The sequence below is a fragment of the Wolffia australiana genome, chromosome 14 (assembly GCF_029677425.1).
Source record: "Wolffia australiana isolate 7733 chromosome 14, ASM2967742v1".
NCBI lineage: Eukaryota > Viridiplantae > Streptophyta > Magnoliopsida > Alismatales > Araceae > Wolffia > Wolffia australiana.
This window is the reverse complement of record NC_135848.1, coordinates 2,404,350-2,428,601: the sequence shown is the minus strand read 5'-3', so window position 1 is coordinate 2,428,601 and position 24,252 is coordinate 2,404,350. Positions and strand designations below refer to the sequence as shown.

The following is a 24,252-nucleotide window of genomic DNA, read 5'->3' as shown; positions in this document are numbered from 1 at the left end:
GGAGGTGTAGACTGGCAACCCTATAGTTGGAAAATCAGCTTATAGATATACATTAAAACAATAATTGATTAAATGATCTATATGGTGATATAGCTAATCAATAAGCCTGGATAATAAACTTTATCGTGCCACTAAGTTTGTTAACTAAATTGATACATGGGGCTAAATGTTCATACATAAAAATTCTGGATGTTTGTGACTATAGTTTCCTTTCAGTGAATTTTATGAAAAGGAGTCAGAAAGTATAATTAGGGAGGTCACCCATTTTTAGATGCCTAAGAAAATATCTTAGGCATCTAAGACTGAGTTCCTTAGGCATCTAAAACAGACCTGGGCGGCCCGTTTCTTCTCTACCTCGCACAAATCCTGCCTCTAAGACTTTAAGCACTAATTTTCAACAGAACGATGAATAAATAAAATATTCTGAAGATCATATGGATTTTTCTAGAGGCTAGGCGTGTGGACATCTCAATAAGGCTAGCCTAAGGAACTCAGTGTAGGCATAATCTATTTCATGAAAGGTGATAAGATCATAGCATGATTTTTTAATGTGTTTTGATTCATATCATTTTTGCTACGCGTATCAATTTTAGATTGTCAATATAGCCCACAAAATCCAACTCCCATAGTGTGTATGGAGCTGTTGATCTTGTATTGGGCCACCTCACACCCATAAGCATCCCAAATAGGCTGCATATAGGGCATAATGAGGCTTTTAGACCTCCCTGTGCTTGAAAACTCACAGCTCAAGTGAGACATTCAAGGCCTAAGAACGGTCATCCAAGGCCCATGCTGGGCCACCTCACACCCATAAGCATCCCAAATAGGCTGCATATAGGGCATAATGAGGCTTTTAGACCTCCCTGTGCTTGAAAACTCACAGCTCAAGTGAGACATTCAAGGCCTAAGAACGGTCATCCAAGGCCCATGCTGGGCCACCTCACACCCATAAGCATCCCAAATAGGCTGCATATAGGGCATAATGAGGCTTTTAGACCTCCCTGTGCTTGAAAACGCACAGCTCTAGTGGGACATTCAAGGCCTAAGAACTGTCATCCAAGGCCCATGCTGGGCCGCCTCACACCCATAAGCATCCCAAATAGGCTGCATATAGGGCATAATGAGGCTTTTAGATCTCCCTGTACTTGAAAACGCACAGCTCAAGTGGGACATTCAAGGCCTAAGAACGGTCATCCAAGGCCCATGCTGGGCCGCCTCACACCCATAAGCATCCCAAATAGGCTGCATATAGGGCATAATGAGTCTTTTAGACCTCCCTGTGCTTGAAAACGCACAGCTCTAGTGGGACATTCAAGGCCTAAGAACTGTCATCCAAGGCCCATGCTGGGCCGCCTCACACCCATAAGCATCCCAAATAGGCTGCATATAGGGCATAATGAGGCTTTTAGATCTCCCTGTGCTTGAAAACGCACAGCTCAAGTGGGACATTCAAGGCCTAAGAACGGTCATCCAAGGCCCATGCTGGGCTGCCTCACACCCATAAGCATCCCGAATAGGCTGCATAGAGGGCATAATGAGGCTTTTAGATCTCCCTGTGCTTGAAAACGCACAGCTCAAGTGGGACATTCAAGGCCTAAGAACTGTCATCCAAGGCCCATGCTGGGCCCATTACCACCCTAACTGAGCTACTTAGGGCCTTGGAGTGGCCCAAAATGGGCTGTTTGGATCCTTTAGGCAGTTAATGATCAAAGATAGTGCTTTTTTTCCCACACACATATTATGTATGTAATCATATGTTATTAAGCTATCACTGGCAAAACCCAACTAATGTGATTCACTTATGGTGATTTAATTTATTTTGTAGTGGCTAATTTAATCCTAATTATAATGATGATGTTAATTAAGGTAGACTAAAGATGATTAATTTTCTATTATTTCTATAAATTGGGGAAGATCTTTGGGTCATAAGATTATAGGTATTTCTCTTGGGCATCCCATTACCTAAAGAGACTTCCGACTGTCATTCAGTGCCAGTCCAACAACTCCCCTAAAGAGTGTTTGATCTTCTCCCCCAAAGACACAATGGACCAAGGTATGTTTTAGTATGTTCACCCTTGATAATTGGTCCAAGCTTCCCTAGTATCTAACAAGATGTTGATAATTAGGCTGCAGTCGAGAAGACGAGGCTGCAGCTTGGATTCGCGTCCTCAACTTCTTCCTATGCCAGCATGGGAAGAAGCAAAAATATTTAACCTTATCAAAAAGTTTTTTTAATTTGAAAATCTAACTCAAGTTCTTTTATGATGATTTTCCCTCTGCTTTGAGGATTCATCGAGCCTCTTTGGTAATGGCAAAGACATAAAGAAATAAAAAAACAAAATTCCAGAATCACTCACCCATAGAAAATTTCATTTATTAGGTGCTCAAAAAATCACTCTTCACAGTTGGAATCTGGTAGAAATCCTCCAAATAGCGTAGAGCTTCAGGATTTCCGTTGCATACTTTCCACAAGGATGAGACTTCACCTTTGGAAACCACTCCCCAGTGCTCACATTCATCCATGAAAGCCAGAAGCTTTGTATAGAAGTTGTCATAGTTCATCAGCAGGAAGGGAACAGGAAGGTCAGAGCCCAACCTTTGTAGTTGGATCAACGTCATTACCTCAAAGATCTCATCTAACGTCCCAATCCCTCCCGGTAGAGCAATCACAGCCGTTCGATCAAGGGTGCTCTTCCTGACCACCGCGTCTACCAGCCCGTGCTTCCTTGCTGAAAAGAATCTGCATGATCTCAGCTTCAGTCAATATCAATCTTTTTAATACACATAACGCATCGGTTTGATAGAATTTTCAATCAGATTGACTTGAATCTATCTGTTGATCGCGTCTAAACTGACCCACGTAAGATCAATTGAACTTTTCGATCAGATCATGATCTAGGGGTTACATGATCAATGAATCATGCCCACCGCTTCATGCAGTAGAACTGCTCCACATGGCAGGACCCAATTCAACCAATTGGCCCATTCCACTGATTGAGCCAGTTGGATGATCTTTCATGGATCAAAATTAAGAGATCAAATATGAGATATCATATCAGACTGGTGATGACAATGATGATGTTCATTGAGATGAGATGACTAAACTCTCACTCTAGGGATTTGAGAGAGCAAAAGTTGTTAGATTTCAGGATTTCACAATAGATGTTGCGGCCATTGGAGTGACTCTTTGTTATCCCCCAAGAGTTGTTATATCATCATCATAAACTAATCAAGGTTTTGAATTTAACACCCATTCAATGAAATAAAGCTATTCAATCAGCTACCTGCTCTATTGTTTGATTCAGGATTTCACAAAAAAATTTGTGGCTATTGGAATAACTCTTTGCTCTCCCACATTATTTTTTATTTCATCATTATAAACTAATCAGCGTATTGAATTTAACATACACATAATGAATTGAAGCTATTCAATCAATTACCTGCAGGTGAGGTATGTGTCATGGGGAAGGTAGGGGTGGGAGGAGGAGCTTCTCCACTGTTCTGCTTCTCTAGAGATCTTGAAACCGCCGACTGGCTTATTTACGGAGAGTGCCCCTCTGGTTGCAGCGTCCATCAGACCTGGCCCAGCCCCGGTCCACGTTGTACTCCCTAAGAGATTGGCGATCTAGAGAGAGAAACATAGATCTCTTTAGAGAGAGAAATATCTTACACAAAATCTCAGATCTCGTGATCTCACCTCTCTACCCAGATGCAAGGTTTCTCTGTAATGAGGATGGCTATGATCAAATCTGGATGAGCCCAGATATATTACTCCTCTTCCGAGCCTTTCGATTAGTTTATAACACTTCGTAATCTCCTCTTTCACCTTGATCGAGCAATAAGTTATCAGGAAATATGTAAGCTTTATTTACTATGAATCTCTTGCGCCTGAAATGGCCTACTATTGACCATGTTGAATTCTTGAATCCACCTCAACTGTTAACCAAGGAGCATTTTCTGGTACTCACAGTTCAAACCCAGATGATAATGGTGATGATGATCTGTTAATGATGATGTTGTTGTTGTAGTTGATGATGATGACAATGATGATGTTGTTGTTAGTGATGATGGTTATGATGGTGATGATAAAGATTTTTTTGACGCTGATAATATTGTTGTTAATGATGAGAATTTTCTTTTGAGGAAAGGTTAATGATGAGGGTGTTGTTGTCGTCGTTGTTGTTGATGATGATGCTGATGTTTTTGTTATTGAAAATGAGGATGTTGTTGTTGCTTCTGCTGATGATGATGATGATTCTGATGATTTTGTTATTGACGATGAGGATGTTGTTGTTGCTGTTTCTGCTGATGATGATGATGTTGATGATTTTGTTATTGACGATGAGAATGTTGTCGTTGTTGCTGCTGCTGCTGATGAGGATGTTGATGTTGATGATGATGACAATGTCGATGATCATAGTGATGACGGAGATGTTGTTGATGATGACAATGAGGATGATCATGGTGATGACGATGATCATAGTTATGATGGAGACTGACGATGATGACAATGACGATGATCATGGTGATGACTGTGATATTGATGATGACGATGACAATGATGATGGTCATGGTGCTGATGGTGATGATGACAACGACGAAGATGATGTAATGGATGGTGATGAAACCCATACCTCGCCGGGGCTGGTTCTCTCACAGAATTCCGAAGGGGAATTCAAATATTCCCGATTAGAGCTTCGAATCTGCGAATGGGTATTGCGGGTCCTCGGATTCATCATCAAAGATCGCATTTTCTCTCTTCTTCTAGAGAGAGAAAGGGCTGACCCATTCTCCTGGAGATGCCGGCGCCGGAGATAGAAAGTGGGTACGTGGCCGCACGAGGGAGCAGCAGCAGCCGTCGTCCCCATCGTCTCAGCTCTGAGACGAAGGAACAACCCAATCAGTATCCAACGCTTACTGATTTACCCTTCTCTTTCTCTTCCATTCTAATTCTTTTTTACTGTCATCCACCTACAAAACCATGAATTTCTCTAAAACTCTGCATTGAATTTCATGGTTTGGTTGGCGGGTCACAGTAAAAATTCAGCGTATTAGAGACAAGCTAGAAAAATATAGATGGGTGGCAGGCGTGAGTGTGAATTCTGATGGATGTTGACTCTTTTTCATATTGGGAAAAAAATATTTTCCGTTTATAGTTTTATGCAGAGGCTCTTTTCCCCAATGAACTATGAAATCTAAAAGCATAAGATTATAAATCATTAAAAAGTTATAAATTATTTTCCCTAATTGAGTTTTGTGAAATAGCTATGTTTACACATTGATCCATGAACTTGTAAATCATTCAAAAGCTATAAATTAGTTTTCCCAATTGAGTTTTGTGCAGAAGTTATCTTTACCCATTGACCCATGAAACCTAAAAATACGAAAGATTATATTTTAAACCTTGAATTTATAATCGAAAATTTAGTTTTGTGCAGAAGGCATTGTTACTCGTTGCCCATGACACCTAAAGCCATGACTTGGTGTATCATTAAAACCTTAAAATTATTTTTCCAAATTGAGTTTTGTGTGGAACTTATTTTATCTCATTGACCCCTTAATTATTTTGTGTCACAGTTTTAGATTTCATGGGCCATTTAATCTAATACTTTAAATTATTTCCCAAATTGAGTTTTGTGCAGAAGCTATTTTAACTCATGGACCCATTAGTGATATACTGTGTCACAGTCTTAGGTTTCATGGATCATTGGACCAAAACCTTTAAATTATTCCCAAATTGAGTTTTGTGTGGAAGCTATTTTTTACCCATTTATCCATGAAACCTAAAACCACGACTTAATGTATCAGTAAAAAACTTTAGAAAAAATTCCCGAATTGATTTTTGTTTAGATTATAGTTTTACCCATTGACCCATGAACCCAAAAACCATGGCACAATATTTCATTAAAAACTTTTAATTATTTTCCCAAAATTGAGTTTTCTGCAGAAGCTAATTTTACTCATTGATCCACGAAACTAAATTCATGACACTGCATGTCATTAAAAACGTTTACATCTGTTTTCCAAATTGGGTTTAAAGCAGAAGCCACTTTTCTCCACTGACCCATGAAACCAAAGACCATGACATATATCATTAAAGCTTTAAATTTATTTTCCAATAGAGTTTTGTCCAAAAGCTATAATTTAGTCATTCACCTACCGGATCAAAAAAGATGCTTTTTAAAGTTTCAGAATTCAGGTAGACTGTACAATTGCAAACTGTACTAAAGGTTGACTCGTTCAAAGTTCAAACCGTGCTCTTCCACAGAGCCGACAGGGAAGACCAGACATTCAATATTTAGAGAGAGATAGAGAGAGAAAAAGAGATAAAAAGTGAGAGAGAGAGAGATAGAGAAAGAGAGAGAGCATGTGGGACATTAAAGACAGTGGCCTTTTATCCACCAGGACAAAGTCTGTCAGTTCACACAAGGCCTCTCATCGTTTCAACACGCCTCTAGCACCATCTCTCTACACTTCTCTCGACCCTCTTAGTCTAGAGAGAGAGATGTTGGAAGGAAGACCAGACATCAAAGTTCTCAGTTTTTAGAGAGAGAAATAGTAAGAGAGAGAGAGAGAGAAATATCGAAAGGAAGAATAGACATCAAAGTTCTCAGTTTTGAGAGGGAGACATGTGGGAAGTAGACATCGAATTTCTCTGTTTTGAGAGAGAGACATGTAGGAAGGAAAAAAGTAGACATCTCTGTTTTGAGAGAGAGAGAGAGAGACATGAAAGTAGGAAGACCAGACATTTAATTTCTCAGTTTTGACAGAGGGAAAAAGATGCGGGAAGGATGATCAGATATCAAAGTTCTTAGTTTTGAGAAAGAGAGACATAGGGGTTGGAAGACCAGACATCAAAGTTCTCAGTTTTTAGAGAGAGGCATGTGGGAAGGAAGAGCAGGATTCAAAGTTTTCAGTATTGAGAGAGAGAGAGAGAGAGAAACAATGAAGGAGATAGAGAGACATGCGGGAAGGAAGAGTATGCATCAAAATTCTCAGTTTTGAAAGAGAGACATGTGGGAAGGAAGAGCAGAATTCAAAAGTTTCAGTTTTGGGAGAGAGAAATAGTAAAGGAGAGAGACATTGGGAAGGAAGACCAGTCATCAAAGCTCCAAGTTTCTTGAGAGAGAAAAGTGCGAGAGTGAGAGGGAGACACGTGGAAAGGAAGACCAGACATCAAAGTTCCCAGTATTTAGAGAGAGAAATAGTGAGTAGGAGAGAGAGAGAGGCTTATGTGGACATTTAAGATTATTACCGTTTATCCAACGGGTCAAAGTCCGTAGGTTCACACAAGCCCCACCGTCATCGTTTTCCACACAGCCCGAGCACCATCTCCCCATATTTCTCTCAACCCTCCTCACATGGGCAAAGAATTAGAAATACAAACCGATAGAGACTAGAGAGTGAAAGAGAGATAGAGAGAGAGATATATATATATAGAGAGAGAGAGAGAGTGTGAGTGAGAGAGAGAGAGAGATAGCGATAGCGAGAGAGATAAAGATAGAGATAGAGATAGTGAGAGTGAGCGAGATAGTTTGTGAGAGATATAGTGAGAGTGAGTGAGAGAGAGAGAGAGAAATAGAGATAGAGGTTGTGTGTGAGAGAGAGAGATAGAGATAGAGTGTGTGTGTGTGTGACAGAGAGATAGAGATAGAGTGTGTGGGGGGGGAGAGAGAGATAGAGATAGAGAGAGTGTGTGTGTGCGAGAGAGAGAGTGTGAGAGAGAGAGTGTGTATTAGAGAGAGAGGTAGAGATAGAGATAGAGTGTGTGAGACAGAGATAGAGGGAGTGAGTGAGTGTGTGTGTGAGAGAGAGAGAGATAGAGATAGAGGGAGTGAGAGTGTGTGTGTGAGAGAGAGAGAGAGAGAGAGAGAGAGAGAGAGTGTGTGTGTGAGAGAGAGAGAGAGAGAGAGGGAGTGAGAGTGTGTGTGTGAGAGAGAGAGATAGAGATAGAGGGAGTGAGAGTGTGTGTGTGAGAGAGAGATAGAGATAGAGAGTGTGTGTGAGACAGTGAGAGAGAGATAGAGATCGAGAGAGAGAGTGTGTGTGTGAGAGAGAGATAGATAGATAGAGATAGAGAGAGAGTGTGAGAGAGAGACATAGAGAGAAAGAGAGAGTGTGTGTGTGAGAGATAGAGATAGAGATAGAGATAGAGAGAGAGAGAGAGTCATCTGGGAAGACCAGAGACCCATGTTCTCACTCCAAAGATTTTTTCCACACGCCGCCCTGCCCCACGGCTCACCATCATCTCCCTATATTTCTCTCGACCCTCCCACATCCTCGACCAAACTCAGAGACAGAAACACAAAGCCACAGAGAGACAAAGAGGCAGAGAGAGAGAAAGAGGCAGAGAGAAAGAGAGAGAGAGAGAGAGAGACCACGATGGAGGGCAAGCTAGCGCTCATCCTGGGCCTAATTCTAGCCTTTTCGGCGGCAGCCTGCACCGACGAGACCTTCTCCAACGGGCGGACCTTCGCTCGCTGCCTGGACCTCGACGCGCTGGACGCGTCTCTCCACTGGACTCTCTCCTCGGACAGAGAGTCCGCCTCCTTCGCTTACCGCGTGGAGACCGACGGCTGGGCTTCCTGGGGCCTCAACCCGACCCAGTCTCGCATGGTGGGCACCCAAGCCTTGGTGGCGCTCCGCGACGGCCCCGCCGGCGTGCGCTTCTACACCGCCAACCTCGCCAACAAGAGCCTCAGCCTCGTCGAGAGCCCCATCTCTGTCAGTTTCTCCAATCTCACGGCCGAGTACTCCGCCGGGAAGATCACCATCTACGTTAATCTAGTCCTGCCCCGCATGGCCACGCAGTTCAACCACACTTGGCAGAAGGGCGATCGCGTCGTCGCCGGCGTCCCCCTCGCGCATCCTAACGAGGGCGACCATCTTCGATCTTACGGAATTGTGAACTTGGCTTCTGCCCCCGGCGGCGGTAATGGCACTAGCGGTGGCGGTAATGGCACTAGCGGTGGTGGTAGCGGTGGCGCTACCGGCGGCGGTGGACAGAGGAATGGAGCGGCGGGATGGGGAGGGAAAGGGGGGTTCTTGGGGTCTGTTGTGGGGGCGCTGCTGTTGCTGCTGATTATCGCTTGAGAGGAGATTATCTGGGTTTTTTTTTGTGAACTTGCGAGAATAAATTGACCATCTTTTGTTTAGTTGGGTTGGCTTGCGTTTATCTTGATATTTTATCCTTTTTTTATGTGCTTTGGTGGATGATTTGATGGTGTCGCAGCGAGTTTCGGTTTCTGGGTTTTTTTTCCTTTTTGGTGAACTTGCGAGAATAAATTGACTATCTTTTTTTGGTGGGTTTGCTTGCATTTATCTTGATATTTTATCCTCTTTTTATGTGCTTTGTTGGATGATTTGATGGTGTCGCAGCGAATTTGGGTTTCTGGGTTTTTTACTTTTTGCTGGACTTCCGAGAATAAATTGTCTTTTGTTCGGTGGGCTTCCTTGCATGTATCTTGATCTTTGTTCTTTTTTTTCATCTGATTGAGTGGAAGATTTAATGCTGTCGCAACGAGGTTCGATTTCTGGGTTTTCGGTGAACTTGCGAGACTAAATTGACTATATTTTGTTTGGTGGGTTTGCTTGCATTTATCCTTTTTTATGTGCTTTGGTGGATGATTTAATGTTGTCGCAGCGAGTTTCGGTTTCCGGTTTTTTTTTGTGAACTTGCGAGAATAAATTTTCTATCTTTTGTTTGGGTGGGTTGGTCTGCATTTATCTTGATATTTTATCCTTTTTTATGTGCTTCGGTGGATGATTTGATGGTGTCGCAAAGTCGCAGCGAGATTCGGTTTCTGGGTTTTTTTTTGTGAACTTGCGAGAATAAATTGACCATCTTTTGTTTCGGTGGGTTGGTCTGCATTTATCTTGATATTTTATCCTTTTTTTATGTGCTTTGTTGGATGATTTGATGGTGTCGCAAAGTCGCAGCGAGGTTCGGTTTCTGGGTTTTTGGTGAACTTGCGAGAATAAATTTTTTATCTTATGTTTGGTGGGTTGGCTTGCATTTATCTTGATCTTTTATCCTTTTTTTATGTACTTTGGTGGATGATTTAATGTTGTTGCAGCGAGGTTCGGTTTCTGGGTTTTTTACTTTTTGGTGAACTTGCGAGAGTAAATTTTCTATCTTGTGTTTGGCGAGCTTGCTTGCATTTATCTTTTATTATCTACTCTGGTGGATGATTTAATGTTGTCGCAGCGAGTTTCGATTTCTGGGTTTTTGGTGAACTTGCGAGAACAATTTGTCTATCTTGTGTTCGGCGAGTTTGCTTGCATTTATTTTGATCTTTCTTTCTTCTTAACTACTTTGGTGGATGATTATCTCTTGTCGCAGCGAGTTTCGATTGTCCGGGGTTCTTACGAAGAAGCGCGAAAATCAGACTATCTTGTTTTTTTCTTCCTGGCGAGTTTGGATAATCTGCGTGTGGTAGGTTGCTCCAGGGAATATCTTCAGTATCTTTGTTTTTCTATTCTTTTTTTCATCCGATAGGTGATTTTCTGTCGTCACCGCGAGTTTTAATCGTCTGGGTTTTTGTGAATTTGCGTGAATAAATTGAATATTTTAATTTCTTCTGTTCTTTATGGGTGTGCTGTTTTTCTGTTCTGGCGAGTAAATATCTCTCTGGGTTTTGCGGGCATCAGCTATTAAGTAATATTTTTTCTTCTGAGTCATAATTAAGTTTGTTTGATGCCCTTGAGTGATTGACTTATGTTGGTTTTTATTTTCTTAACTTCTTCAATGAACATTTTATATTGTTCTTTTCAATGATTTGTTCTGAGACCTCGTCCATTTTATTGGCGTGCGTGATTCATTGGGGGGACTGAATAGAAGAGAGATAGAAATAGATAGAGATAGATAGATAGAGAGATAGAGAGAGAGAGAGAGTTGATCTCTGTCGACAAGTGGCCAATGGCGAGGTAGAGAGAAAAACAAAGAGGTGCCGCAGATATGAGCAGGCTTACACGCGTAGTGCATTCTTTGATTCTTTCTGCCCTGTTGAGACCAGAGAGAGAGAGATAGAGATAGACAGAAAGAGAGAGATGGAGAGAGCGAGAAGAATACAAAGAGATAAAGACAGAGAGAGATGGAGAGAAATGGATAGGAGAGAGAGATGGAGAACAAAGGATAGAGAAAGAGAGAGATGGACATAAAGATATGAAGACAGAGAGAGATGGATAGAAGGGAATAGACAGAGAGATGGGTATAAAGAGATAGAGACAAAGAGAGAGAGATAGATATAAAGAGATAGAGACAGAGAGAGATATATGGATAGAGAGATATAGATGGAAAGAAGTAGAGACAGAGAGAGATGTGGATAGAAAGAGGTAGAGACAGAGAGATATACATGGATAGAACGAGATTGAGACAGACAGAGAGATGGATAGAAAGAGGTAGAGACATAGAAAGAGAGAGAGGTGGATAGAAAGAGGTAGAGACAGAGGGAAAGAGATGGATAGAAAGAGATAGAGACAGAGATAGAAGGAGAGAGATAAAGAGAGGATATTTTCCGAGCCGGAGCGTCGGCTGGCGTCCTTGTTGAAAAGGATGCATGAAATGTATGAATATGCTGAAAACAGGCTGTTCATGCAGTCAACAGGCGCGTTGAAACAGGCTGGAATCTTTTGTCCTGATTCAATGCCCAAGGTACACGATTCAAAACAAACCATTTCTTTTAATCTTTTGATTACACGGGTAATTTTTCGAACTTCAGTTCTACCTTATTGCAAATCATCCTTTAGATTATTTGAAAATTTTCCAATAAATCATGTCCCAGCAGACTAGTTGGAATACTATTCTTCTATAAATGTGTTTTTTGACAAAATATAAAAGTTTTTCATTTAATATCACAGTCAGAGATTATTATTGTAGTTAATAAAATAGATTTCTATACAACAATAGCACGGCATGCTTACGCATTTATCACATCAGAAGTCTCTAGGTATATCTTTAAATTATGTACATTTTGTAGATGTTTTATAATGATTTGAGTGTTTGTTTTATTTCTTTAACTTGTTTCTTTGCGAGGAAAAGGGAAACCCAACTTCTATCATCAATTCATTTCTCAACTAATAAAAATCCTCAACGATTTGTGAGGGCAAAGGAAAAACTCTGCAGAGGTTTTAATACTTTGAGGGTCTCATGCTAGGCGTGCCTTTAATGTTGATGATGCAAGATAAATCATGGTGTCGATTCTGTAAATGACGAATAATTGGGGTTATCAACGAAAAATGACGTTGTATATCATATGAATGAAGAATTCTATTATTAAGAACATACCGCATAAACTGTTTGTTTACGAATGCATTTAAACTACAGTATGCTGAGACATTTTATGCTGAGTGGTGAGCATTTTATAAAAAAGCCTTTAGTTTTTAGGAGTTTATTAGGGACCAGTGCATGACTGAAAAGATGTAAAAGTTATTGATGCAAAAGTAAATTATGTGTAAATTTGCATATTTTATTTAATTTTGCCATTATATGTACACTTGAATTTTCTAGTCTATATAAGTTTGAGTCTTCAAAATAAAAAAAAACTTGAACATAACGATAAAAATACGACCTGTGATTAAGTATTTAAAATTATGGTTGAAACATTATATTATGTTGATTTATAATATTTGAAGATTTGTCACTACATATTAAATTGTGCATAAATTCAAAACTCCACTACCCTCGACAATGATCTAATGGAGTTTTAATGACTAACAAATAATTTTGGATAGCTGTCAAAGGGTCACGCATGGTAGAAGTTTAGTCACTTAGAAGGGAAAATGATAACTATGAAAATATAATGAAGGGTATGACTCCTTAATATTATATTCAAATTTCATATTTATTTTTAAGGACAAACATATCAAACAAGAATTCTGGCGAATCTATCTCAATTTGAATTATCTCATCATAGCTGACTTCGTGAGATAGTTTGAACATATTCCGAGGTTTGACCCTTAGTTGAACAAGTCAAAATGCATTGGCCATAAGGTACCATACCCTAAGTTGAAAATTCATCAAAAAAAATTAATTAAGAATTTATTCAAACATATTAATTTAAAGTTTTGTTGCTTAAATAATTGATAAATCATAATGAAGGGTTAAAATGATGTGAGTTCAGGTCTAAACAACTGCTAAAGTTTAATTAGCACAAGGTGAGCAAGGGTTCAATCCAAAATAATTAATAGTATTAAAAATAGTTAATTTCTACAGGAAAAATATGTTACTGTAAATTTATATCCTTTTATGATTCATTGACAAAGAATTAAGAATGAGAGGTGAAAACTAATTTAGTTTAATTTCTATGGATTTTAAGAAAAAATAGAGGATAGCGAGGCCATTCAAAAGCAAACAATTGGGGGTTGTGGGAGAGGCGGAGGAGAAAGAACTGAGTGAAAATAATGATAGTCTTGCACATTAGTATTAAGCTCTCATTGTGAAGCGATGGTTGTGGTGATGGCAGTAAAAGATGGAAGATATTGATGCACATTATGTGGCCTACAAATTAATTATGCTACCATGTCTTGTTAATGTTAATTTAATTAAAATTTATTTATTAATATTATCGTGTGGTATTTATAATGAATCCCTTGAATATATTCAATGACTGCATGAATAGTGATGAGATTCATGATATGGATATCACTGGCCTATAGACATGGGTTATTAATATTCCTATTTGAAGGATACTTGAGATGGATATCAAAATATCCAGGTAGAATAATATTGCTGATTAAGTAACCATTAATGAAGATACACTAAGGATGGATAGTGGGTGATCTTTAGGGAAAGTATTCATTTAATTAATTCATATGAATCCCTTGATGGTATTTTATACACAAATTCCAGCTACTTTTACTCATGTCAAAAATATGTAAATGGCCATTAGACCACTAAATACATATTGTGGATGGATGGTTGTATTTTGACTACAAACTACGAGTTCCTATTCATGGAATTCTAAACTGTATGTCTTAGCTCAGCTGTAACAAGAAGTTCATGAAGTAATTGAGTGGTCAATATAGGATTGTATTCCTTCTATATATGAGGAGACATTTCAAGGAAGATGATGAGATAAAGTATGTGGCCAAGGTAGTAGCATATCAGAGAAAGTAGTTCTTTGACAAATTCTCAAACACATTAGTACCAACTGAGATGCCTGATTGGGGTTTAACAATTAACTGTCCCTAAGTCATATCAGAGCATCAAGCGGATGATGGGTTTAATACTCCTTTGTAGTAACTAATGACAACAAGGCTCCATGTGATAGTTATCATACTCCTTTGAATCTTCTAGGCCATGAGGTGTAGCTTGGCACTACATGGTTTGACAACTTAACAAATCAAGTGGGTTAAATCAATACTTGATTAATTAATCTATATGTGATGTAGTTAATGTTGGGTTCAGTGCCTTGATTGTCCATGCAAAACACGTTTCCATGGATGCGAAAGGGTGTCGATCCATTCACAATCAATCTTTAAAACGAAACATTGAATGTACCTTTTGGGGAACTCGTTCCACCCTCGCCTTTGCAGCTTCGAGATCATTCTGAAGCCGTTCACATGTACGGCCTCTAGAAGTATCTACGCGATCACTGGGCGCTTGGATCTCCATGTCTTCTTCTTCGATTCTTCTTTAAAATCTAGAGGATCTCCTCATCATGAAGACACTCTCACTTGAATGAGTGGAGAAGAGAATGGAGAAAGAAAGGGGCTCTCAAATCAGGCTTGCATGGGTGCTTAAAATGAGACCCCTTTCCCTCTTTATATTTCACTTAAGGTTTTTCTCAAAAAACCCTACAAAGCAAAATATATCCACCAATGCCCTTATGACCTTGTGCGTGTGACTCTATACGCCCATATATCATTCTAGTTAATAACTTTAGCGGCCCAATAACATTTATTGACCAACCTTATTAATTAACTATATCAACATATAGATTAACTAAATAAGGATCAATTTAACCCAATCGATAGATTAAGTTTCCAGCCCGCGGGGTGCCAAGCTACACCTCGTGCTCTAGAAGATAACGAGTAGTCTCGAACTCTCTCATGGAACCTTTACCCTCATCGGTTACCGTATATGTATAATCCATCATCCGTGTGAGACTCTCGAACGACTTAGGGTATGGTTTATCGTCAACCCCTAAGCTGTCATTCAATTAATACTAATCCATAACAGGAATCATTGGAGAACGCCTTCTCCAATATCCTCACTACCATGGCCTGGGATTTTTCAAAATCGTCTTCCTTGAGTCAATCTCCTCTTATACCGAGGGCAGATGATCCCATCTTGACCACTCAATCATCTCTGTAAGCTTCTTACTACATACGATCTATAACTTATTTGAATCCCATGATTAGAGGCTCGTAAGTCATAGTCAAAACGTAGTTGTCTAGTCACGAGATGTCCTTGGTGTCTCAGGTCAGTGGATCAATTATACGACCGTGATTTGAATCAACCTGATTGACATTTAGGTATAATACCATTCAGGGATTCGTACCGATCAATTCATTGAACTCTTTCTCCAAAGATCACCCACTATTTGTCCTTAATGTCGCCACACTAATAGCCACAGGATCAGCTATACTTATCGTATAAGTAGGATCAACTAGTGCTATTCTATCCAGATAATTCGATGTCCGTCTCGAACTATCCATCCAATAGGAGTATTTAGAATACATGTTAGAAGACTAGTGATCATTGTATTATGATCTCATCATAATTCACCAAGACATTGCACGTATTCATGGACTTCATTATAAACATCACACAAAATAATAGTGAATGCAAATATTGTATTCAATGAACTTAAATAAACATGGTAGTATGATTGGCTTGACGGCCACATAATATCCATCAATTAATTAATTAGTTGTCATAATAACTGTTATTTTTCCATTGAAGTGATTAACTACACGGATATATGGGCAAAGAGGGTCACACACACAAGCTTTTTAGATATTGATGGATATACTCGAAGTTTGGGACTTCTAAATTGAGGATAGATACTAGTACACAAATTTCTCCTAACATTATAAATAGAGGGGGCACCCTCATTGGATACCCATGCAAGTAATTGTTGAGTGCTCCCAATTTCTTCTCTCTCTTCCTTCATGAGTGTTGTTTCTAGTGAGCATGGATTGTAAGGAAATTCTTGATTTTTGGTAGCTCAATTCAAGGGATAGAAGAGGAGATCCAACACTCTGAAGGTCACATGGACGCACCTAGAAGATGGGCATCTGAATGGCTTGAAGAAACTCATTAGAAGAACCAAGGGATTGTGGGCGTTGTTCCACAACATGTGATGTGTTCATTTATGTTTCTCAGTTTTAAGATCCATTTTCATTTCAGTATTATGTCACATTATCAATTTCAGGTTGTAGATCGAAGCCAAACGTCCCAGCATATAATTGAGTTGCAATAGTAACAATCACGTATGAGAATAGTAGGTGGCTTGTATGGAGCAGTAGTTATGGGGGTAGTTGTTGTAATGATAGGCGTGTGTCCTTGCGGAGTGGTGGTTGCGATGGTGGTAATGGCATAAGAGAGATAATTGAGTGATGTCACATGTAGGAATATGAGCAGCTGTAGTAGAGCATTAGTTATGATGGTGGGAGCGATAGAGGGGAGAGCTTTGGCAGCAAAAACCAGTGTTTGAGAGTATGGGTTATAAATCTGATATATACAATTTTCGACTAATATTAAAAAAATCAGATAATAGATAATTAGGGTTTGACAGTCCTGGTCCAACCCAAGTTTTTAACAAAGAACTTAACCTTACCTAAAATTCTGTCCTTGTTCTGGTTCTTGTTCGGTCCCGGTCCGGTTCTAGTCTAGTCAGGTTGACTAGTCAATGTCAAAGTCAAAGAAGAAAATTTATGTTCATGGTTATGTTAAATATCCTCTACGTCAAGTGGGTGTCCACTGATGTTCAAATATATGGCAACTGAGCTCAATAGAAACCTCTCTGACATGTTGGATTTGATATTTTTAGAATTTTACTAAAAATATTTTTTAAATATTTAATAATTTACTTCCGGTTCCGGTCTGGTTCGTCCCTTGAACCTAAACCTGTTTGACCAACTTGTCCACCCTCAAATGGAGGACCTTCAGTCCCAGTTCAGTGTGGCCAAACCGGTCCTCGGTCCTAGGGATCGCCCATCTTGATACCGGTATCGGATTACAGTGTTCGGATGGATGTTTTACTGGATACCGAAAATCAAAATTTCAGTATCCGTTTTTTTGATATCTAGATATCGGTTGCTACAGTACCGATATCCAATATCGGTATTTGTCTCGATGTCTCATCCGCCTCCGTCTCGCGGGGAGGATGACGATATCGGATATCAGAGTTGGATATCGGATTTCGATATCTAACTTAGAATGTTGTATAAAAATATAATACATTTGTCATAGTGCAACGATTGGAGAAGATTTACGTGGGCCAGCGGGTAAGCAAAGAGCTTTCTAATTTAGTATGTAGCTCGTTTCTAATATACATCCCAAATATTTTTTTCTTCCACATGGGATTACAGGATTAGGAGTTTAACATTAAACTCTGAATCCTTGTGTCCCACATGGAAGAAATTAGAAATTTTGAACTGTATTTATTGAACGAGTAAACTAAATGTTAAATATATATATATATATATATATTAAAATATGTTACACATATTACGGGCTAATAACATAGTAATTATTTATTAAAATATAATTAGATCATTTAATATATATCCTACCTCGTTTAATATATACATCTCAGAATTTCTGTTTTCTTCCATATGGGACAAGAGGATTCGGAGTTAATGTTAAACTTCGAATCTTGTTATACCATATGGAAGAAAGTTCAAAAGTTTAGGCTCTATATATTAAATGAAGTAATACATGTTAAAAACACATGGCGTTGTTAGCATAAGTATCTAAAATGATTATAAATATTGATTTTTTCTTTTGATACCGGATATCGATATCCGGATATCGAAGTCCGATATCCGGTATAGGATATCCTTCTCGTCCTTGCCCATTTGATATCCGTCTTCACCTATTGGACGGATATCATCCGATATCCGATATCTGATATCAGACACCTATTCGTACATTCCCCTGGACGGGTCGATTTTCTCGTCCTTGGACGAAAAAACTGATCCGTCCGCGTCCCTGCACTATACCTGTGGATTTCTGTAGAAAGGGTTGATATTTTCTAAAGTAAGGTTACATTTGTTTCCAATTTTCCCCAAAATCTGAACATTTTTTAAAAATAATATTTACAAAATCAGCTCCTATATAACAACCTCTCTGTTTTACACTATAAGGTTGTTACTTCCTTCTAAACCATGGAAGACGACGAGGAGATTCCGCCTCTTGCGATTCCGATCGAACAAGAGAAGAATCGTTCAGAGAAATCTTCAGAACTTCTACAATCGGCGACTGAAGCTAGCATTCCAGTTGGAGTCACCATCATCACCGGGTACCTCGGCGCCGGAAAATCCACTGTGAGGCCATTTCGTATGATTTTATCGCGCTCTTATGTGTATTATCTGGATTATCCTCGCACGGTTTGTGATTTTCTTCCACTGAGTTATTCAAATGATTGGTGGTGATTACTGTAGCGGCGTGGTTTATAGTCGGATCATGTTCATTTTTGTAAGGATGTAGTTGGTAATGTATACGGCGGCAGCCGGATTGATGCTTATATTCTAGAGAAACATGTGAATGTAGACCGAATGAAGGATCATGAGCGATTTTCTGGTCTTCCGCGCCATTTTTGTATGAAATTGTTTGGTTTTATGTTTCTTTTTGTATTTCATGTTCTCGAGCGAAAATGAATTTTCTGAATTCATTCATGTTTCTGGATCCAATTCAATTGGTTATGTTGAGAGATATTGTTCTGGAATTACTCTTTTCTGTGTTGATTGAAAGATCAGGAACTATGTTCCTGACCTCATCGCCATTCTCTTCTCAAATTTTTACCTTATTGGTTGCATTTCAGTGATATCTCATGTTTCTTGAACATACATAAAAATTGCTGATTCTGAAAGTGCTTCCTGCTTCTTGTTTTTTACATCAGTTAGTCAATTACGTATTGAATGGACAACATGGGAAACGGATTGCCGTAATTCTCAACGAATTTGGCGAGGAAATCGGGGTAGAGAGAGCAATGATCAACGAAGGGGAAGGTGGGGCTATCGTTGAGGAGTGGGTCGAGCTAGCCAATGGTTGTGTCTGTTGTACCGTGAAGCACAGTCTAGTTCAAGCGTTGGAACAGCTCGTAGGGAGGAAGGAGAGGTAAGGATCCCTCTTCTTCCTGTAACTACATCTCTGCTTTTGAATTTCTTTTTTCTTAGAGCAAACCATGTGATGCACTTTCTTTTAAGCTTTTCAAATTCACTTTGGCCTTTAGTTATGTTTCTTGACTGCTCGATGCTTCAGCATAACCTCATGGTTTTCGTCGATTGTTTGACGATCTATGGATTATCTTTCTAATGTTTTTTAGTAATATTTACTAATTTTTATATTTAAGTAACATATTGATCTTTTAAACGCCCAGGCTCGATCATATACTGGTGGAGACCACAGGATTAGCCAATCCCGCTCCATTGGCATCTATACTCTGGCTCGATGATCAATTGGAGTCAGCAGTGAAGCTAGATTCAATAATCACGGTGAGTTTATACTTAACGAATCTAACTACTCAATTCATTTCAATCTCGTTTTGTTATAGTTCTAAATTGTTTTTTTATTTCTATGCGTCCCAAACTTTATAATATGTTACATTTTGAACGACAGCCAAGTCAAAATATTCATTTTTTTTATTATATCTTTCACAGATTCAGGTTTCTGAAGGCTGAACTATTATCCTAAAATAAGATATTAAACATCACACTTTAAGCAAAAAAAATACTCTGCAGAAAATCTTAAGACAACGCAAAAACATTACAGTGCAGAAAGCTGGCAGACGACCCTCAACCTTTGCCCTTAAACCTTCATGGTTCAACGCTTAATTCTAAATTTCAAACTTAAGACGAGGGTTGGAGGTGAATGGCTATTTTGTCGATGTCAAAATGCTCCCATATCATCATCAATGAATGATGCATGGATGACAACCACTGAGAACTGGATGACAATGATGAGGGGGTGATACGAACCTTGATCTAGGTTCGTATCGGACGGAGGTTGGAGGACGAGGTAAGGTAGAAGTTCCCGGGGTAGAGAGGAGAACGGGAATGTTCGGGGGAAGGCCGAGCTGGGGGGGTAGGCATTGGCCGGGGACGAGCCGCCTGAAGACGCGGTGAAGTGGAGACGACCGCGAGGACGGGGATCGTAGAAGGAGAGAGAGAAACCAGACCTAGACGAGGAGAGGGACGGGACAAGAACACTTCTTCTATCTTCTTCTTGGCTGCCCTCCTAAAGGGAGGGCATCCCTATTTAAAGGGAAATACATCATAGTAACTGACTAAAACGCCCTTGTGGGCTAACATGACGAAATTACCCCTAAGATCCTATCAGGGGGCGAAAATTTATGAAAAATTTGGATGTCGTATTATTTTGTAATATAACCGCAAGTGACAGCTACTCTCTTCTCTCTTCCTCTCTTTTTCTTTCTCTCACCCTCGTCTATCTTTTTTTTCCTCTTTATTTCTTCTTTCTATCTTTCTCTCTCTCTCTCCCCCATTCATCCTTTTAGCATCATCATCATAGTCTTCATCATCATCAGCCGCCAAGATGATAATGGTGATGCTGACTCTTCATAATCGTCCCAAGCCAAGGGCAAAAGGTAATGATGATAACGATTTTGTCATTGTTGCCCTCATTTCTCATCCTTGCTTTTGGGCAAAAGGTAATGATGATTACTGACAAACCCTAGAATGGGTTGGAGGAGGTTGATTGAGAGAGGAAGTAATGACATAAACTCTAAGAGAGTACATAGGAGGGTATATATACCCTAAGAGAGAGAGAGAATGATAATAGGGCTAATGGGCTTATAGGACAGGGCCCATTAGCCCATGAGGAGTAGTATCTCACTAACAATTACTCATCTTCATCCTCTCATTATCTCGTCAGGGATGACAGACCCTATTTAAGACTTTAAAATCTTACCTGTCAGTTGTAAATCCTGAGTTCTAAAATACTTTACTTTAGGTCACTTACCTAATCATAGATGCCAGGGTTCGCCTATCGGTCCCCATATCTCATATCGGCCCTAACAATATATGATATCCCAAAAAGGTGGAACAGATGCCGATATTGGATATTTGATGAATACTGTTATTGTAGCAGATATTGGATGTCATCTTATTAGCAGATATAGGAATTCATGGATTCTTATTCTCAGGTTACAGGTTTACCTGGCTACTGCTCTCCCGTGCCTATGAGCCAGCCACTTTTAGCTGCGTTGAAGTTGAGGGATGGCTTACGAGTTGTTGTTTTTTGGACTGCTCTTTGGGTGCTTCTTAGATTCGGCCACTGATCAGCCTGGCAAGCAGACATAGTCCCAGCTGATCTGGCCATCGCCTTTTGACATGGCTGCTGACTAGGTTGTCGCGCCATCCATATTATTTTTGAGAACGTATTTTCTCAAAAAATACAATTTAAGAATTTATAATTGTATACATATAATTTATAAATAAGAAATATAGTTTCTTCGATCGAATTTACAATTTTGCATCCAAATAGAAAAAAAACTATGGGATGCCAATATTAGTTGCCACAGTTCTGCTATCCAATATCCGATGCTGATATTGTATAAACCAGATATCATTACTGTACTATGATACCGATATCCATTTATCACCATCCAATGTCGGTGTTGGGACAGGCAAAACCTACTTGTATCCGTTAGTAAATGTGAAGTCATACTTGTTCAAGTATTTACTTAAAATGCTTCTCTATGACTCATGTGTCTAAAATCTTGTCTTAAACCCTGAAAACTCTGTATTTGCTAGTCCAATGGGAGCTCCTCTCACTCTGGAATTCATCCTGGACCCTCTGCAGGTAGTTGACGCTAGAAATCTCAGACAGCAGATAGATGAATATCGTTTCTCATCTTCCTTCCCAGAAGCATATACCCAAATTGCCTATGCGGTATGTACTCATTGACTGCCTCTCTGGGTATACATTTTACTTCTTCTAATTGCAGAAATTGATTTTTATGGGCATCATCTTTTGACTATTTTTTCTCCCTTAATCGGCAGGATATCATACTTCTTAACAAGGTTGATTTGATTTCTTCAGATGAATTTGGACTTTCTATGTCAGAATATCTTAAAGATTTAGAGAAAGATCTTTGTAGCATAAACTCACTCGCTACAATCATCCATTCAGTACGATGCCAAGTCGATCTATCAAAGCTATTCGAACGCCAGGCTTATGATGCAGCAGTCAGTCAAATATCTCATTTGAAATTTACAGAAGCAGTGTAAAGTGTCATTTTCATAGGTTCACTTTTCTCGTGTTAAAAAACGATCGTTTTGCAGCATATAACGCATTTGGAAGCGCTCATGGAAAGTAGTAAGTTGTTGGCCTCGCCAATTCACGATTACAGCATCCGTACATTATGTCTTTGTGAAGAACGTCCACTCGACTTGAAAAAGGTTCGGTCTCATGAACATACTTATCTTCATGACTGATTCTGAAATTATCTCTAAAAAATTCGTTTAAATTTGTTTTCGATGTGGTCTGAATTCTGTTGTTTTCGAAAATTATTTTGTATCAAGAATAATGTTCTAATTACTGTTCTAGATTTCCATGCTTAATAGATAACGAGGTAGTAGGCTTCAGCTTGTCAATGATGATGGCAATAAGTGGACAATGATGAGGGCAATGAAGACATCATCATCATCATTGTTGTCATGTGGTTTTCAAGATCCACCATCATCATCGTCATTCATCAATTATACCATTATACCTGGGTTGATCGCCACTCTTGGGTGATCTTCCCAATTAGTTTTCAAAATAAAATCGTCATTTATCAGGTCCTGATGAATAATCATCGTCGTCGTCATCACATCATCCATCAGTTTCCAAGCCATATATCATGTAATCATCATGGGGTTTCCAAGAGCCATCATCCTCTTAGTCATCATCAGCCGTCTGTTGATGTTGAATTGTCTTTTCCTCAAGCCCAAGCTTGAATGATGATGACGATGACGACGATGAGATTTGGGGATAACAATAACAGTGAAAAATTCGGCATTGTCTGCCAACCCTACGAATGCAGACATCTGAAACTAGACTGGAAAAAGAATCTGAGAAATGGAGAGTTTCGTTGTATTTCTTTGACCTGGACTTCTCTGTGGATCTTTATCGACAGGTTTATTCATGGCTGGAGATAATTCTTTGGGAGAAAGCATCAGACATGGACATCTACCGCTGTAAAGGGATTTTGAATGTCCACGATTCTGATAAGCTTCATACGCTGCAGGTATTCCTCACAGATGCTCTCTACTGAAATGCAATTTAACTTTAATTACAACATAAATCAATGGAAATTTGCTGAATTTTTTTCTGAGCAAATGCTTGTCTTGTTTTTATCAGAAGTTGCTTCTCACCAATTTCTTCTTTTCCAGGCTGTGAGGGAGCTCTTTGAGATCATCCCTCTCAGAGCATGGAAAGATGGAGAGAAGATGAGCAGGCTAGTCTTCATAGGCAAGGGTTCTTATCTTGGGGAATGAAACTCTTTGCCGTTGGGTTTTACGTTTTTATTTTTAATTTTTTTTTGCGAAATCGTCTAATTCACATTGTATCTTGACCTTCTTTTTGCAGGCCATAACTTAAATGAAAATTCTTTGAAGCAATCTCTTGCCGACTGCGCAGTTCTATCTTGAGTCTGGACACTTCAGAGAATGAAACGCTTGATTGCAAGATTGGTTCAAAAAAGGAAACGTATCCCACATCAATCCTGCAGCAGAGAGAAAAACTCAGAGTGAGATTAGCTTGAAGTGCTTGTTAGATCCACTACATTCAGGTCAGTTGTATTTATTCTGATTGATTCTCCGATGGCCCAATACTTAGTTAATTAGTCATTTCTCTCCGTCTCAACCACTTTATCTCCTAATTTATTATGATTCAAGTCAGTCATGGTTTAAAACTTGTGAGTTGGACTTCTTGTCATTCATTACTTTCGTAGATCCATTTTTTTTTTGTGTTTCTCGATGGAGAAATAACTTAATCCGCCTAAAAAAAGCTTGGACAGCAACGTTCACAAAGTAGAGGGTTTTGTTTCCTGTTTTTTCCTGTTGATTCAGTTTGGT

At 39.3% G+C, this 24,252-nt stretch overlaps 3 protein-coding genes across 4 annotated transcripts; 2 read left to right on the top strand and 1 right to left on the bottom strand.

Moving 5' to 3' along the window:
* Window positions 1–2,341: 2,341 nt before the first annotated feature.
* Window positions 2,342–4,949, bottom strand: LOC144712352 (Putative lysine decarboxylase family protein). 2 transcript variants are annotated; one of them, XM_078586602.1, is made up of 4 exons: window positions 4,635–4,943; window positions 3,698–3,826; window positions 3,441–3,625; window positions 2,342–2,740 (listed from the first exon to the last, which is right to left on the bottom strand). In XM_078586602.1, exons 1-4 carry the CDS (start codon window positions 4,866–4,868, stop codon window positions 2,377–2,379), a joined length of 912 nt encoding a protein of 303 aa, XP_078442728.1. In that variant the 5' UTR covers window positions 4,869–4,943; the 3' UTR covers window positions 2,342–2,376. The 2 variants fall into 2 exon arrangements, with proteins under 2 accessions (XP_078442728.1, XP_078442729.1); XM_078586603.1 differs by lacking the exon at window positions 3,698–3,826 and having other exon boundaries at window positions 4,635–4,949.
* Window positions 4,950–8,273: 3,324 nt separating this feature from the next.
* LOC144711801 (cytochrome b561 and DOMON domain-containing protein At5g35735-like) lies at window positions 8,274–9,155 on the top strand. Its single transcript, XM_078585872.1, has one exon. It carries the CDS (start codon window positions 8,383–8,385, stop codon window positions 9,091–9,093), a length of 711 nt encoding a protein of 236 aa, XP_078441998.1. The 5' UTR covers window positions 8,274–8,382; the 3' UTR covers window positions 9,094–9,155.
* Window positions 9,156–18,322: 9,167 nt separating this feature from the next.
* On the top strand, window positions 18,323–24,096 carry LOC144712353 (Cobalamin biosynthesis CobW-like protein). The gene is made up of 9 exons (XM_078586604.1): window positions 18,323–18,495; window positions 19,071–19,288; window positions 19,551–19,665; window positions 21,995–22,084; window positions 22,195–22,380; window positions 22,477–22,593; window positions 23,313–23,423; window positions 23,569–23,647; window positions 23,765–24,096. The coding sequence occupies exons 1-9, from the start codon at window positions 18,337–18,339 to the stop codon at window positions 23,824–23,826; spliced, it is 1,137 nt and encodes a 378-aa protein (XP_078442730.1). The 5' UTR covers window positions 18,323–18,336; the 3' UTR covers window positions 23,827–24,096.
* Window positions 24,097–24,252: the final 156 nt, after the last annotated feature.